The following is a 16,633-nucleotide window of genomic DNA, read 5'->3' as shown; positions in this document are numbered from 1 at the left end:
TTATGACTGAGAACCTTCGGGTTCCCCGGCACCAAACTTGAGGGGAGCCCGATATATTGTATTTGTTTTTAAAACTAATGTTTTCAGTGGAAAAGTTTGGACACCCGTATGTTAGGTAGCCAATCAATTAGTTGAACGAGAAATGAAAATAAACTCGATAACTTTACTGTCATAGATGAATTGCCATGCATGTGTGTTTAGGGTGAAAGCGGGGTTACCCTGCGCATCACTCTTGGCATCTGAGTGTTTTTTTTTCAATAGCAGAAATTAAAAACGGAGTGAATCTTCTTCTCAGTCGTCCATAACCTATGTCTCTATGGGTGGAGGCGGGACCGCTATCTTACACACACAGAATGTAAAGACAGAAGGCCTCGCTAGTCGAGACTCGCTAGTGAGAATAAATTAGGATAAAAAAAATAATCAATCAATCAATGTTTATTTATATAGCCCTAAATCACTAGTGTCTCAAAGGGCTGCACAAACCACAACACAAACCACTACGACATCCTCGGTAGAGCCCACTTAAGGGCAAGGAAAACTCACCCCAGTGGGACGTCGGTGACAGTGACAATGACGACCATGAGAAACCTTGTAGAGGACCGAAAACGATGACAAAAATGGACAAACGGCCCAGTATGCTGAATTTGTTGGAAAGTGATAACAACAACAAAAAACACAATAAAAGAAACTATCCAACCGAGTTTTGCCAATTGGGGAAAAAACCTGCACTTCATGATGTTCAATATTTATTCAAGTGCAATTTTTGTTCACAGAGATTGAGAGTGAATTTTAATCTTGTCTGTTTACTCATTTAATATCATTAAAAAGTATTTAGTTACCTTCCAATTACAATTGTAGAAAACTAATGAGTAATACAAATGTATTGCATTTCAAACAGGTACTTGCATTATCAGTATTGCATGTTACGATTACATTTGTGCTTAATTTAGTCTCAAAATAATGCGGTTTGTTTTTCTGCAATAATTTGGGGGAAAATATAGTTTATTGTCTAGCAATATTTTTTATCAACTCAGACCAACTTGCACAACATATTTTATGGCATTTTTCAAACAGAGAGACAGCAATTAGAGAAACAAAATCAGTTCTTAGAAGTTGTTTTTAATTTTATTGAGTAAAACTAAAAGTAATAAAATAGGTACTGTAAGTAACACTCTACCAACCAGCAACTGGGAGAATGGGAATTAGTCAGATAAGTTATTTGGCAACTTGACTCAACGTGCAGAGAAATGCTGGATAAAACCTCAACAACACACACTTAAAAAATACTGGGTTTTTTGATAACCCAATTTATGAGTTGCGAGTGTTATGTTAAATGTGTTATTTTTATGAAGAGCAATCAATTGTTTGGGTTTTAGGGGTATTATTTTAACTCAATTTCTGGGTTTTCAAAACTATGAACCATTTTTGGGTAAAATGCCTTTCTTTATTTAAAAGGTATTTTATTCTTCAATGGAATTTTATTAAGGAGTAATCTCTTTGACATTCACAGTCACACATCTAATGTACATGTAAATATTTGAGCATGCTCTATACATCTACTATTGTCATGATCCCCTGCCTAGATCATGTTTGTATAGTTCTTGACTCCCTCAGTTACTGTTTTTAGAATCCTTGGGTTTGTGTTTTAGTTGCCATGACTGCAGATTGTTTTCACCTGCCTCTGATTAGTGTTCGGGACGCTCACCTGCTTCTGGGCACTAATCGGAGAGCAATTTATTCCTGCTTTTCGCCACACTCAGTCTGGCTTTCTTATTTGCTTCCACGCAACAGTTACGACGGTGACTAATTTGATTCCTGAGTCAAGTTTCGCCTTTTTTTCTGCCTGTTTACGTGTTAAGCTTTTCTTGTTCGCGATTCCGTTAGCTTTCCGTGCTATCGGCATGCTAGTGCTCTTTTGTTTGTATCCTGCATGATTTATGGGCAATAAATCATAAAATTACCTGCACCTTGCCTCCGTAGTCCCATCTGCATCCTGGGAGAACAATCCACACAATAAAATGTCATAAACGGCAATTCTTGTAAAAAAAAAAAATGTCACTCATACCTTGCTTTTGAGTATATTTTAATGGAATAAAAATAATTTTGATCAGTAGTTGGGAAGGAGTAGGACAAACCAGCAGTAACATTTATAATTTTTAACCAACTATTGTGTCAAGAAGCGCTAAATTGGGCAACCCAATAGTTGGGTTTGGAATAACCCTGCATTGTAGTGAGCATAACTCAGCTTTTGTGTTATGCTATTGTCAGGTTCAAACACTGATGACATTTATTAGACAAGACAAAAGGGCAAAGAATCAAACAGAGTCAGAATTAAATTTGGACTCAGAATCTGAGGAGGGACATGGCCACTGTACAGCCTTGTACAGTCCTCCACCGTGCTCTGCCCCAAAACCGTACTCATCCTTCTTTATTTGATTTCCACCCCCCAACCCCCTCCTTCCCACAGCTGCTTCCTCAGGGAAGTGAGTCGTGACCAGCGTTGCCTTTGGTTCCCGAACAGTTCAAAGAAAGTTCCATTAAATTGTTCAAAGAGGGTCCCATAAGATAGATCAAAGAAAGAGTTTGTAAAAAATACTTCAAAAAGACTTCCTGTGGAAGTTGGGCAGATTCTGCTATCTTCTTGGAAGGTTTCAGCCTTTTGTCTTCTCGTCCGGAACACAATGTAATAGAAAGTTTTATTTGATAATTTACACTCAATTTTTCTGACAGCTATGTTATGAGTTCGTTGGGAATAACCCAACGTTAAGTTATCATAACTCAACCTTTTGGTTAAATAATTAAATGCAAAGGTTGGGTTGAAAAAATTAACCCACAATGTTGAGTTAAAGTAAGTAAAAAAAAGGGGTGTGTCCTTTTCTGAACCAGCAGTCGGGTTAAAATTGGGTTATTTTTTAACCCAACATTTTTTGGTGTGCATCATCTCTGCTGTCATGGATAAACTCAATGCATCATAAAGATAATGTAGTGTTCAAACTTACACAATCAAGGCCCACTGTTACTGACAGCATGGACTCTAGAACCAAGCTTCTTGAGGGGTTAGACACTGTGTGCTTTTTAAAAGTAATTTAAATGGCCTATGAAGAACATTGTGAAATGTTCTTCGGGTCATTTCAAATCGAGCTCTTAATGGAATAACTTTTCATGACATTATGCATGAACAATTCAATCATGACTAATCTAATATATTACAGGAATTAAGGTTTTTGCTAGGCTTCTCTTTAAAACATCTTAGTCACCACTTACAGTTCGGATTCATCTAGTTCACAGATGTCAAAGTCAAGATCCGAGGGCCACATCTGGTCCGCCACATCATTTTATGTGGCCCGCGAAAGCCTTGAAAAATGTGCGTTAATAAAGTACCTTTCTGAGTCTTTCTTAATGTATTCACTGTTAACATTTTGACAAAAAATAAATGTACTGCACTGCGATGAGGTGGCGACTTGTCCAGGGTGTACCCCGCCTTCTGTCTGATTGTAGCTGAGATAGGCGCCAGCGCCCCCCGCGACCACGAAAGGGAATAAGCGGTAGAAAATGGATGGATGTATAAATGTACTGCATGTCAATGCACATCTTTTTAACTTCAATATTGAGATAGGCTCCAGCACTCGCTGCAACCCCGAAAGGGACAAGCGGTAGAAAATGGATGGATGGATTTTTTAATAATGCAACAAATATATTGTCATACATTCAACAAAATATATTAACGTTTTTTGCAATGAAAAAAGTATTTTTAACCCATCCATCCATCCATCATCTTCCGCTTATCCGAGGTCGGGTCGCGGGGGCGACAGCCTAAGCAGGGAAACCCAGACTTCCCTCTCTCCAGCCACTTCGTCTAGCTTTTCCCTGGGGATCCCGAGGCATTCCCAGGCCAGCCGGGAGACATAGTCTTCCCAACGTGTCCTGGGTCTTCCCCGTGGCCTCCTACCGGTTGGACGTGCCCTAAACACCTCCCTAGGGAGGCGTTCGGGTGGCATCCTGACCAGATGCCCGAACCACCTCATCTGGCTCCTCTCGATGTGAAGGAGCAGCGGCTTTACTTTGAGTTCCTCCCGGATGGCAGAGCTTCTCACCCTATCTCTAAGGGAGAGCCCCGCCACACGGCGGAGGAAACTCATTTCGGCCGCTTGTACCCGTGATCTTATCCTTTCGGTCATGACCCAAAGCTCATGACCATAGGTGAGGATGGGAACGTAGATCGACCGGTAAATTGAGAGCTTTGCCTTCCGGCTCAGCTCCTTCTTCACCACAACAGATCGGTACAACGTCCGCATTACTGAAGACGCCGCACCAATCCGCCTGTCGATCTCACGATCCACTCTTCCCCCACTCGTGAACAAGACTCCTAGGTACTTGAACTCCTCCACTTGGGGCAGGGTCTCCTCCCCAACCCGGAGATGGCACTCCACCCTTTTCCGGGCGAGAACCATGGACTCGGACTTGGAGGTGCTGATTCTCATTCCGGTCGCTTCACACTCGGCTGTCATGACTCAAGCGAGAGCTGAAGATCCCGGTCAGATGAAGCCATCAGGACCACATCATCTGCAAAAAGCAGAGACTTAATCCTGCGGTCACCAAACCGGTCCCCCTCAACGCCTTGACTGCGCCTAGAAATTCTGTCCATAAAAGTTATGAACAGAATTTTTAACCAAACTTTTTTATTTATTTACAGTGGGGCAAAAAAGTATTTAGTCAGCCACCGATTGTGCAAGTTCTCCCACTTAAAATGATGACAGAGGTCTGTAATTTTCATCATAGGTACACTTCAACTGAGAGAGACAGAATGTGAAAAAAATCCAGGAATTCACATTGTAGGAATTTTAAATAATTTATTTGTAAATTATGGTGAAAAATAAGTATTTCGTCAACCATTCAAAGCTCTCACTGGTGGAAAGAGGTTTTGGCTCAAAATCTCACAATACATGACCCCATTCATTTTTTCCTTAACACCGATCAATCGTCCTGTCCCCTTAGCAGATAAACAGCCCCAAAGCATGATGTTTCCACCCCCATGCATCACAGTAGGTATGGTGTTCTTGGGATGCAACTCAGTATTCTTCTTCCTCCAAACACGACAAGTTGAGTTTACACCAAAAAGTTCTATTTTGGTTTCATCTGACCGCATGACATTCTACCAATCCTCTGCTGTATCATCCATGTATCCATTTTTATTTTATTTTATTTCAAATTCATTATTTGTTTGCAATCAATGGTGGGTTGCAAATCAATTATTTATGTGGTCTCATAAAAAGACACATTTTGCTCCATTCTGCTCCAGTGCAGTACAAATGTATCCCAATGTAAAGTATGCATGCTCAACATCTTTGTTGGTGGGGTAGCTCAAGGATTTGACTGTCCTATTATTTTGGAAGGTACAATTAGAGACTAAATCATATGACAAGTAAAGAAGAATCCCACTTAAAATTTCTGCAAATAGAAGTATTGTAAATTAGTGGTGTGTAAATTGATTTTTAAAATACATTTTCCAGTACTTTTTCTATATTCAAAAACATTTTTAAAGTTGAGTGTTTTTTGTCTTCCTCCAGGCACATTTCAGGGCCAGTGGGTTGGCGGGATGCGGCACGGCTACGGTGTTCGCCAAAGTGTCCCCTACGGCATGGCGGCGGTCATCCGCTCCCCTCTCCGTACATCCATCAACTCCCTCCGTTCCAGCTCGGAACATAGCAACGGTACAGCGCTCCTCGACCGGACTAGCGTGGCTGTTCCTGGTCCTCCCCCAGTTCCCGGCACCCTGTCCACCAGCGTCTCCATGTGCAGCACTGGAAGCAGCGGCAGCAGCCCCGCCGTGTCTCGAGGAGGCTTCGTCCTGACGGCACACAGTGAAGCTGAGCTTCTAAAGGGAAAGAGAAAGAGTGGGCTGTTCAGGAGGTCTATTCTGTCCGGGCTGAAGCTGAGGAAATCGGAGTCCAGGAGCTCTCTGGCCTCCCAGAGGTCTAAACAGAGCTCCTTCCGCAGCGAGGCAGGGATGAGTACTGTGTCTTCAGCTGCATCTGACATCAACTCTACTATCAGGTAAGAGGATTTCATTATATTTTTTAGACAACCGGCAAAACCAGGTGATACAATGTGAATGTGTATAAGCCGAATGATAATTTGCTTAATTTGGCTCTACCCCAGCTCAAATACAGGGCTGTGTCCTCTGGTAAGTGTTATTGACATTCAATCGCAACATGCAATTAATGCTTATTAAAGACATAACCTCTCTCTAACCTTTACAGTGCACCATCAATTAATGATGGTGCATGGCTACTTTCTTCAATAACACGGCTGCTCTGCAACACAGCGGAGCATCGGTTATAAATCTTGTCCCACAACAAGAAGATTTGAGTCGGGAACAGGATTTGAGTATGGTTTTAGGCCTTCCTGTGTAGTTTGTGTATTCTCCAAGCTTGTGTGGGTTTTCTCTGGGAGCTCAGCTTCCTCCAACACTAAAAAAAAACCCTTCTGTTGTATTTAATACACTATATTGCCAAAAGTATTTAGCCACCTGCCTTTACTCACATACGAAACTTGAAGTGCCATCCCATGGAATTGCCCAACATGTTTTGGTATCCTGGAGCATTCAAAGTTCCTTTCACTGGAACTAAGGGGCCAATACCAACTCCTGAAACACAACTCCACACCATAATTCATCCTCCACCAAATTTCACACTCTTTAAATTCTTCTAATTCATTCTGAAGGTGTTCTATCGTGTTCAGGTCAGGACTCTGTGCAGGCCAGTCAAGTTCATCTACACCAGACTCTGTCATCCATGTCTTTATGGACCTTGCTTTGTGCACTATCCATCCATCCATTTTCTACCGCTTATTCCCTTTTGGGGTCGCAGGGGGCGCTGGCGCCTATCTCAGCTACAATCGGGCGGAAGGCGGGGTACACCCTGGACAAGTCGCCACCTCATCGCAGGGCCAACACAGATACACAGACAACATTCACACTCACATTCACACACTAGAGCCAATTTAGTGTTGCCAATCAACCTATCCCTAGGTGCATGTCTTTGGAAGTGGGAGGAAGCCGGAGTACCCGGAGGGAACCCACGCATTCACGGGGAGAACATGCAAACTCCACACAGAAAGCAACCGAGCCTGGATTTGAATCCAGGACTGCAGGACCTTCGTATTGTGAGGCTGACGCACTAACCCCTCTGCCACCGTGAAGCGCTTTGTGCACTAGTGCACAGTCATGTTGGAAGAGGCAGGGGCCCGCTACAAACTGTTCCCACAAGGTTGGGAGCATGGAATTTTCCAAAATGTTTTGGTATCCTGGAGCATTCAAAGTTCCTTTCACTGGAACTAAGGGGCCAAGCCCAACTCCTGAAACACAACTCCACACCATAATTCTTCCTCCACCAAATTTCACACTCGGCACAATGCAGTCTGAAATGTAGCGTTCTCTTGGCAACCTCCAAACCAAGACTCGTCCATCAGATTGCCAGATGGAAAAGCGTGATTCATCACTCCAGAGAAGGCGTCTCCACTGCTCTAGAGTCCAGTGGCAACGTGCTTTACACCACTGCATCCGACGCTTTGCATTGGACTTGGTGATGTATGGCTTAGATCAGGGGTGCCCATTACGTCGATCGCGAGCTACCAGTCGACCGCGGGGGGTGTGTCAGTCGATCTCCAGCCAGGCTTTTAAAAAAAATAGACCTAAAAATTAGTGATCATCAATCTTCACCAAGACGTCACTTAAATGACATTCACGGTACCGGAGGGTCTTGTGAGATGACGCTGCCTGCTGCAAGATCATTATTATGAAAATATGACCGAGAGGAAGGCGAGAAACACTTTTTATTTCAACAGACTGTCGCGTCGTACCTTCCGTCAAAACTCTAAAGGCCGACTGCACATTTCCTATCTTCACAATAAAAGCCCTGCTTCATGCTGCCTGCGCTAACTAAATACAGAGTCTCGGAAAACTGGCGTGCACAAGCGATCCCTCAGAAAGCTGGCTTGCACATCACTTGTGCACGCCAGCTTTCCGAGACTCTTATTTTGTTAGCGCAGGCAGCATGAAGCAGGGCTTTTATTGTGAAGATAGGAAATGTGCAGTCGGCCTTTAGAGTTTTGACGGAAGGGACCGCGCGAAAGTCTGTTGAAATAAAAAGTGTTTCTCGCCTTCCTCTCTGTCATTTTTTCATAATAATGAACTGGCAGCAGCCAGCGTCATCTCACAAGACCCTCGGGTGCCGTGAATGTCAATCAAGCAAGCTACGGAATTTGCCGCCAATGTTTTTCTTGTAAAGTGTATGGAAGCTGGATGAATTAGATGCCAAAAACCAACCACTTTCATGTGGTATTGTACAAAAAGGACAACTTTTTTTCTCCTACATTTGAAAATGTGGGCGTTATCATCATTACTGTCTAATTCCAATCAATGCAAGCCATCAGAATCAGGTAATACACCAACTTATATTCTTGTCTTTGTGAAAGAAAGACATCTATATGTGTTACACATGCTTGTATTATCATTAAACACATTGAACTTGTTTACAAAAATGTCTCTTTCATAAATAAATAAATATAAATGATATATATAAATGAGGTAGATCCCCTCGAGTTGGTCAATTGAAAAGTAGCTCGCCTGCAGAAAAAGTGTGGGCACCCCTGGCTTAGATGATTCCATTAGGCTCTCTGCGTACTGTTAGTGGTTTAATTGGATGGTTACATGAAGTTTGGAGTTCTGCAGCAGCTGACTGTGCAGAAAGTCTTTGCACTATGCGCTTCAGCATCCGCAGACCCCTCTCTGTCAGTTTACGTGGCCTACCACTTGGTGGCTGACTTGCTGTTGTTCCCAAACTCTTCCCTTTTCTCACAATAAAGTTCACTTTGGAATATTTAGGAGCAGCGAAATTACACGACTGGATTTGTTGCACAGGTGGCATCCTCTGACAGTTCCACGCTGGAAATCACTAAGAGCAGCCCTATCTTTCACAAATGTTTGTAGAAACAGTCTGCATGCCTAAGTGCTTGATTTTATACACGCGGAGAGTGATTAGGACACCTGATTCTCATCATTTGGATGGGTGGTCAAATAGATATATGGCAATATAATATGTATTGGAATGTTATTATTTTCAATTTGTTCAAACTTTCAATGGATCTGTCCTCAAAAAAAGTGTCTCTAATATTAGATGTGCCAAGCTATCTAAATTTGTATTTTGTCTTACTGCGGTTTAACAACTGAACAGTTGTACATCTGTTTTCGTATCGAACACAACTGAATGTTTTATTAATAATAATAATAATTATAGATTTTATTTGTAAAAAGCACTTTACGTTGAGCAAACAACCTGAAAGTGCCACAGTGTAAAAAAATAGTAATAATAAAAATAAATAAAATATAAAACTAGAAACAGCCCAATAGCTACAACCAGCATGCATGTCTATAGAAAGGCTTTTTTAAAAAGATGGGTTTTTAAGCCTTTTTAAAAAGCATCCACAGTCTGAGGTGCCCTCAGGTGGTCAGGGAGAGCGTTCCACAGACTGGGATCAGCGGAGGAGAAAGCCCGGTCTCCCATTGTTCGAAGCTTTGTCCGTGGAGGCTGGAGGAGGTTAGCCTGTATGGAGCGGAGGTGTCATGTGGAGGATTTGGGGGTGAGCAGTTCCTTGAGGTAGAGGGGGGCATTTCCATGGAGGCACTGGTGAGTTAGTAGGGAGATTTTGAATTCAATCCTGAATGGAACAGGAAGTCAGTGAAGGGATTTGAGAGTTGGTGTGATGTGGTCATGTTTCCGCACTCTCATGAGGATCCTCGCAGCACTATTTTGTATGTACTGCAGCTTCTGGATGTTCCTGCTGGGGATCCTGACAAGAAGTGCGTTGCAGTAGTCGAGGTTTTCCCATAACAAATAATGTAAATCTACATGATTTTTTTCTAGACATCATATAATATTAACATAAAACACATTTTAAAGTTAATAGTCCAGATGATAGTCACACACACTATGTGTGGTGAAATTATCCTCTGCATTTGACCCATCCCCTTGTTCACCCCTTGGGAGGTGAGGGGAGCAGTGAGCAGCAGCGGTGGCCACGCTCAAGAATAATTTTGGTGATTTAACCCCCAATTCCAACCCTTGATGAGAGGGAGGTAATGGGTCCCATTTTTATTGTCTTTGGTATGACTCAACCGGGGTTTGAACTCACGACCTTCCAGTCTCAAGGAGGACACTCTAACCACAAGGCCACAGAGCAGGTGTTAGACGGAATAATTATAGTTTTCATGCAGAAATCAATGTGAAAGACATTTAAATGTGACGATAGTGTCTAGCGGCAGCTGCCGTGATCCCAGCATGCAAAGAAGCGACTAGCCATTTTATTAGGTACCAGGCATTCGAAAAGTAATACAAGTCGAGCAGGAACCAAGGATTCAACAGAACACTGTGGCATACACTTATCAAAGAACCAGCACTGAAGGAGGGAACAAGGCAGAACTAAATAGAACTAATTAACAATGTGGAACAGGTGTGCTGGCAGGAAAAGGGACTGAAATTAAAGGTTTTGCAAAACACAGAGACCCAACAGGAAATATTACCAAAACAAGAGCAACCAGGCCAAGACAGTAGGACACAAAACACAGGGAAATGACCAACAAAGTACAAACTGCCACGTGGGATCATGGCAATAAATTATTAACTTTTTTAGCATTATCAACGACTCTTGTCGGTGAAGATGGCGAAGAGGGAGTCGAACTGTGGTTGAATGACTGCCAGGTGGGGAGTGAAGTGCGGACTCACAGGCATGTTTTGTAATAAAGACATTTTATGTAACACATCCAGACTCACGCAGTGTATTAATAAAAACAAAACTGAGTCACCAACATGTTGGATTCTTTATTGAAGAACCGGATTCTGTGATACATGTGCAAACTGACTCGTTTGTTACGCGCAATAGTTATTAGCTGTATGATAACTAGATAGATAGATAGTACTTTATTTATTCTGTCAGGAGAGTTCCTTCAGGAAAATTAAAATTTTCAGCACAATCCCATTCAAGTTTAGACAAACATTACAGGGAGACAGAACAGGATCGCTGACGGGTCTGCCGGCTTCCAGCGCCCCTTACAAAAAAGATGAGATACAGGTAAACAAGGGGGGGGATTAAAAGATTAAAACAAAATAAAAAAAATCGGTCTTAGCCTGGGCCCTGGAGAGGAGGTGCAGACTGAGGCCAAGGGAAAAAACAACAACTCATAGCCATAGTACACATCCCTCTTCCATGTGTGTAAGAGGGAAACATCAAACATCAAAGAACATAGAGGACATTAAAGACATTAAAGCAGCAGATACAACCAGCCACTTCTACATACTAGCTATGAATAAAAAGTAAAAGAAACATATCCACTGTGGTGGCCTCTGGGGTGTTCCACGCCATCGTCCGCTGGGGTGGAGGGAGCATGGCCAGAGACAGGAGCAGACCCAACAAAGCAACCAAGACAGCCGACTCCATTTTCGGCCTGTGTCCAGTCCGCATGGATGAGCGAGGATACATCCAAGGTGACTGAGGTGTCCGACACCTGCTCACCCAGCCAAGACACCACGAAGCCTCTCCGTCCCAGCGCTCAGTGCTAGCTCCGCAGCCCTGTCCCCTCATCCGCACCTCCTCCAGTCCCTCCAAACTCTGCAGTCCTGTCCCCTCATCCGCACCTCCTCCAGTCCCTCCAAACTCTGCAGTCCTGTCCCTTCATCCGCATCTCCTCCAGTCCCTCCAAACCGACTCCGGTGTGGCAGACACCCAGCAGCTGGTCTCCATGGCCAAAAGGCTCCCGGGAGGCAGATCCAGAAGTCCACAAAAAAAGCACCACAGAGGTCACGAAAGTGCCACCCCTTGTCACACAGTCCCAAAGGGTCCCGGACCAAAAGGCAAAAAAATATAAACAAGAGGGAAACACAAAAGGATGACACAAGAGCACAGAGCTCCTGCCTACAGCAGCCACTACAGCAGCGCCATCTTGGAAAAAAAAACAAAAAAACTAAGACGCTACAGTACAGTACGCTATGCGGTACATGAAAACCAGGGAAAACAATTGGAAAAAATGTTCATCAGAAATCAAATCCTGCGAAATGCAGGTTGTATGAAAACCAGGGTACCAGTAAATGAATACAGTAAATATGTTACGTTTGCGCGGCATCGAGGATGCGCGGGGAGTGTCGCCTCTCGATGCGCAGGATCACAGCAGGCAGGAATGAAGGTATGAACAGCCTTTTAATATGAAGTTACAAAAAGAACACTGGTACAAAAGAGCAAATCAAAGGCGTGTCTGAGCACAGAAAACTAAATGCTAATATACACAGAAGACAGAGTTCGAAGTCCATAAAGCGCGAGCCAAGCGCGCGGAGGCAAGCTACATTTAGCAAGCAGAAAAATAATCAGAGACCACTCACGTAACGGTTGCAGGTGCAAACAAACTGGCGAGAGCGAACTAGGTAGCAGAGGGGCTTAAATACAGAAAACATAATTACAAACCGGTGTGTGAATGAGCCATGCAGGAGGAGCAAATAAGTTGTCATGGTGATGAATGTAAATAAGGAAGTGCGCTAACAAACGGGATCGGTAGAGTCCAAAACATGATCAAAACCTAGTAGGACAATACAAAAAAGACAAACATGCTAGAGATGTGTGATCCGGAAGCCGGATCACAACATTACCCCCCCCTTAAGGGGCAGATCCCAGATGCCCCCAAAAAACTGCAATAAAGAGAACCCCCTCCCAAAACCAGAAAGTTCACAAACGAAGGGAGGGCGGAGGGAGTCCACGGTGGAGGGTCGCCAGATCGCATGTCCCCGAATCCACCGAGGACACATCATGTGGCGGCGGCGGGTGGAACGCTGCTGCCGAAAAAGTTTTGGCGGGCGACCTCGAAAAGGCCACATTAGTGGCCGCCTCGCAGGATGAGGTGCCCGGCGAGGCGGACGACCCGGGCACGGCCACATCCGTGGCCGACATGGAGGAGGGAGTATCTGGCGAGGAGGATGACCTCGCAGAGGCCACGCCCGTGGTCGACGTGGTGGGCGACGCCTCAGCACCGAAATCCCAGCAGGCTTGGAAGCAGCAGACGAGGGTGCGGGGACTGCAGCCAAAGCAGGCCCGAGTGCAGCTGGCGAGGATGATGCGGGTGCTGCAGCCGAAGAAGGCGTCGGAGGCGGCCTGGGAGCCGCAGGAGTCGTCGGAGGCGGCCTGGGAGCCGCAGGAGTCGTCGGAGGCGGCCTGGGAGCCGCAGGAGTCGTCGGAGGCGGCCTGGGAGCCGCAGGAGTCGTCATCGACGTGAATGCAGGCGTAGTCGTCGGTGTGGGTTCCAGCCCCGTCGTCGGCGCTGGTGTGGGCTCCAGCCCCGTCGTCGACGCTGGTGTGGGCTCCAGCCCCGTCGTCGGCGGTGCTTGGCGGCGCGGAGCTGGCACCGGTGCTTGGCGGCACGGAGCTGGCACCGGTACCTGTCGTGGTGCTGGTACCGGAGTGGGCTCCAGCCTTGGAGTTTGTGCTGGCGTGAGAACCAGTTTAGAGTCTGAAACTGGCGTGAGAACAAGGCTAGAAACATTTTCTGGCGTGAAAACCAGGTCAGAGTCATGTGCTGGTGTGAGAACCAGACTGGGAGCAGGTGTCGGCTTCAGCCGAGGAGCAGGTGTCGGCTTCAGCCGAGGAGCAGGTGTCGGCTTCAGCCGAGGAGCAGGTGTCGGCTTCAGCCGAGGAGCAGGTGTCGGCTTCAGCCGAGGAGCAGGAGTCGGCTTCAGCCGAGGAGCAGGAGTCGGCTTCAGCCGAGGAGCAGGAGTCGGCTTCAGCCGAGGAGCAGGAGTCGGCTTCAGCCGAGGAGCAGGCACAGGGGTCTGCCGAGGAGAACTAGGGGACTGGCTGTGAGCAGGACTAGGACTATGATGAGTGATAAGACAAACACTAGGACTCGGGCAAGGACTTGAGAGAGGACCAGGACTTACAATCACACTAGTGCTTTGAGAAGGGCTTGGGCAACGACCAGGACTTACAGTCATACCAGGGCTTGGGCAAGAACTAGGACAAACGGTCAAACTAGGGCTTGGGCAAGGACTGGGACTAACAATCAAACTGGTGCTCGGGCAAGGACTAGGACAAAGACTAGGACTTACAGTAACACTGGGGCTCGGACAAGAACTTGGGTAAGGACTAGGGTTCGGACTAAGACCACGAGGGGAATCAGTACTAATATTACAAAGGCAAGAAACAAAACTCGGGACCGGACTCGAAACAGGACTCGGACTACGGATCAGTCTACGAGTGGAACTAGGACTACGACGACTACGAGAAAGACTAGGACTACAACTAGAATCAGAACGGAAACTCGGACCAGGACTTGGACTACGACTCAGTCTACAAGTCGGTCTACGAGTAGGACTAGAGCATGGGCTACGAAGAAGGCTGGGACTCGAACTCTGAGAGAGACTGTGACTAAAACTAGAACTAGGGCACGGACGGAACACAGGTGGAGGAGGTCTAAGAGGGCGTGACTTGACCGGGGAGAACACCGGTGGAGGAGGTCTAGGAGGCCGTAGTGGCTTAACAGGTTTAACAGGGGTGAACACCGGTGGTGGAGGTCTAGGAGGCTTAGTAGTAATACTGGCCCTCCCCTCAAGACCCGGATTCCAGACGGGGCCCAGTTGGACAGAGGCTGACCGTAAGGGCGGGCGGTGGGAGGTTTGGAGGAGGGCAGGCTCCTCCCCTCTAAAATGTTCAAAATCCTCACTAAATGAGGTGGAAAAAGGCACGGATTCAGGCGGAGAACGAGACTTGAGAGGGGGGGAAGCGGGTATGGGGGGTGAAGACTGACTAGAGTCATAGTAGTGGCGGAAAATGTCCTGGTAATAATTAATTATATTATTAAAGTCATTGTTGGGGGTGTGACTGGGCTTGGATGTGCTACAATTATCCTTGAAAATTTTCTTATATAAAATTAGGTCCTTGGGTGGAATGGGAGAAAGTTCATCTTCAAAAAACTCCTCGTCACTAAGGTCAAAAAAATGTGCAGAGGAATCCACTAAGGTGTTAACGGTGACGTCATAGGGGGGCGTGAACGGAGTGACGTCACTGTGAGTGACAGGGAAGGCGGAAGATGGTGGGATGCTAATGGGAATAACAACATGGTGACTGGGAACGGGAGAAGTGAACAAAGTACCAACCCGTAGAGAAGAGTCCTGGGTTGGAGCGGAGGAGTACTTGGTCGGGTATGCTGCTTGTCGGGAACGGTGTCCTGGAGGATCCAGCGCGAGGTGACGCGTTTCTGCTCGCCAGTTTCTGTTACGTTTGCGCGGCATCGAGGATGCGCGGGGAGTGTCGCCTCTCGATGCGCAGGATCACAGCAGGCAGGAATGAAGGTATGAACAGCCTTTTAATATGAAGTTACAAAAAGAACACTGGTACAAAAGAGCAAATCAAAGGCGTGTCTGAGCACAGAAAACTAAATGCTAATATACACAGAAGACAGAGTTCGAAGTCCATAAAGCGCGAGCCAAGCGCGCGGAGGCAAGCTACATTTAGCAAGCAGAAAAATAATCAGAGACCACTCACGTAACGGTTGCAGGTGCAAACAAACTGGCGAGAGCGAACTAGGTAGCAGAGGGGCTTAAATACAGAAAACATAATTACAAACCGGTGTGTGAATGAGCCATGCAGGAGGAGCAAATAAGTTGTCATGGTGATGAATGTAAATAAGGAAGTGCGCTAACAAACGGGATCGGTAGAGTCCAAAACATGATCAAAACCTAGTAGGACAATACAAAAAAGACAAACATGCTAGAGATGTGTGATCCGGAAGCCGGATCACAACAAAATATGATTTACAATGCGTATGATTAAAAGTTGAAGTAGTTTATTCGAAACTCGAAATTGTCCTTAAGTGTGAATATGAGTGTGAATGTTTGCTTTGTGATTGGCTGGAAATCCGTCCAGGCACATTTTACCCGAAGTTGATCCGTAACTTATAAGGGCTTATAAATTTTTGAGGGCTTATACATTTTTGCAAACTTTACCTGAATAAAAACATACTCAACAGTTCCAGAATTTTACAAATCAAACACATACAGTACAATCCCTCTCAGAGGTAGTGAATTATCCTCAAACTGGTGTCTATGCAGAATCCCTAATTATAACATGACAAAGGCTGGATTTTGCATGTGGAAAGTTATGATTGTACTTTGGAAATCCTCAGTGTCAAATTCCAGGTATGCGGGATTGGGGTGGTTTATTTTTAAAGGCACTAAGCAGACTGACAAACGCTGTTTGCACATCACGACTGTCTTAACCTGTTTGTTGGCTGATTGGCCAAAAGCAGATTATCAGGTCAGATTTTGTTATCAGCAAGGCTGCTTGTGTTCTTTAACACTGTAAACTCTTATTCGGAGTATAGCATAATCAAGAGGTGGTCAGACGCCTTTGCTTAGAGTTACACATAGGTGAAGCACTTCTGGTAATTTAACAAAAACTTTCCAAGAGAAGTTTAACGGGGAAATTTTGTAAACATTCCAAGTCAAATATGAACTCATAAACTTTCAAGGAAACAGATGATTCTAATCTACATTTAAAACACTTCCTTCCTTATATACGAATGCAGGAAGTAGGTTATAAA

General features: G+C 45.2%; 1 protein-coding gene across 1 annotated transcript in view; it reads left to right on the top strand.

Moving 5' to 3' along the window:
* The window catches only part of jph3b (junctophilin 3b), a 156,431-nt gene that overhangs the window by 50,920 nt on the left and 88,878 nt on the right, over positions 1 to 16,633 (top strand). Inside the window, exon 2 of the mRNA XM_061917475.1 lies at positions 5,568 to 6,054. Coding sequence (XP_061773459.1) covers positions 5,568 to 6,054 — 487 coding nt within the window. The remainder of the gene's footprint in view (positions 1 to 5,567; positions 6,055 to 16,633) is intronic.

This window comes from Nerophis ophidion, linkage group LG12, assembly GCF_033978795.1.
Source record: "Nerophis ophidion isolate RoL-2023_Sa linkage group LG12, RoL_Noph_v1.0, whole genome shotgun sequence".
Classification (NCBI taxonomy): domain Eukaryota; kingdom Metazoa; phylum Chordata; class Actinopteri; order Syngnathiformes; family Syngnathidae; genus Nerophis; species Nerophis ophidion.
Note: the sequence above shows the minus strand (reverse complement) of the source record. Positions and strands in the feature narration are given on the sequence as shown.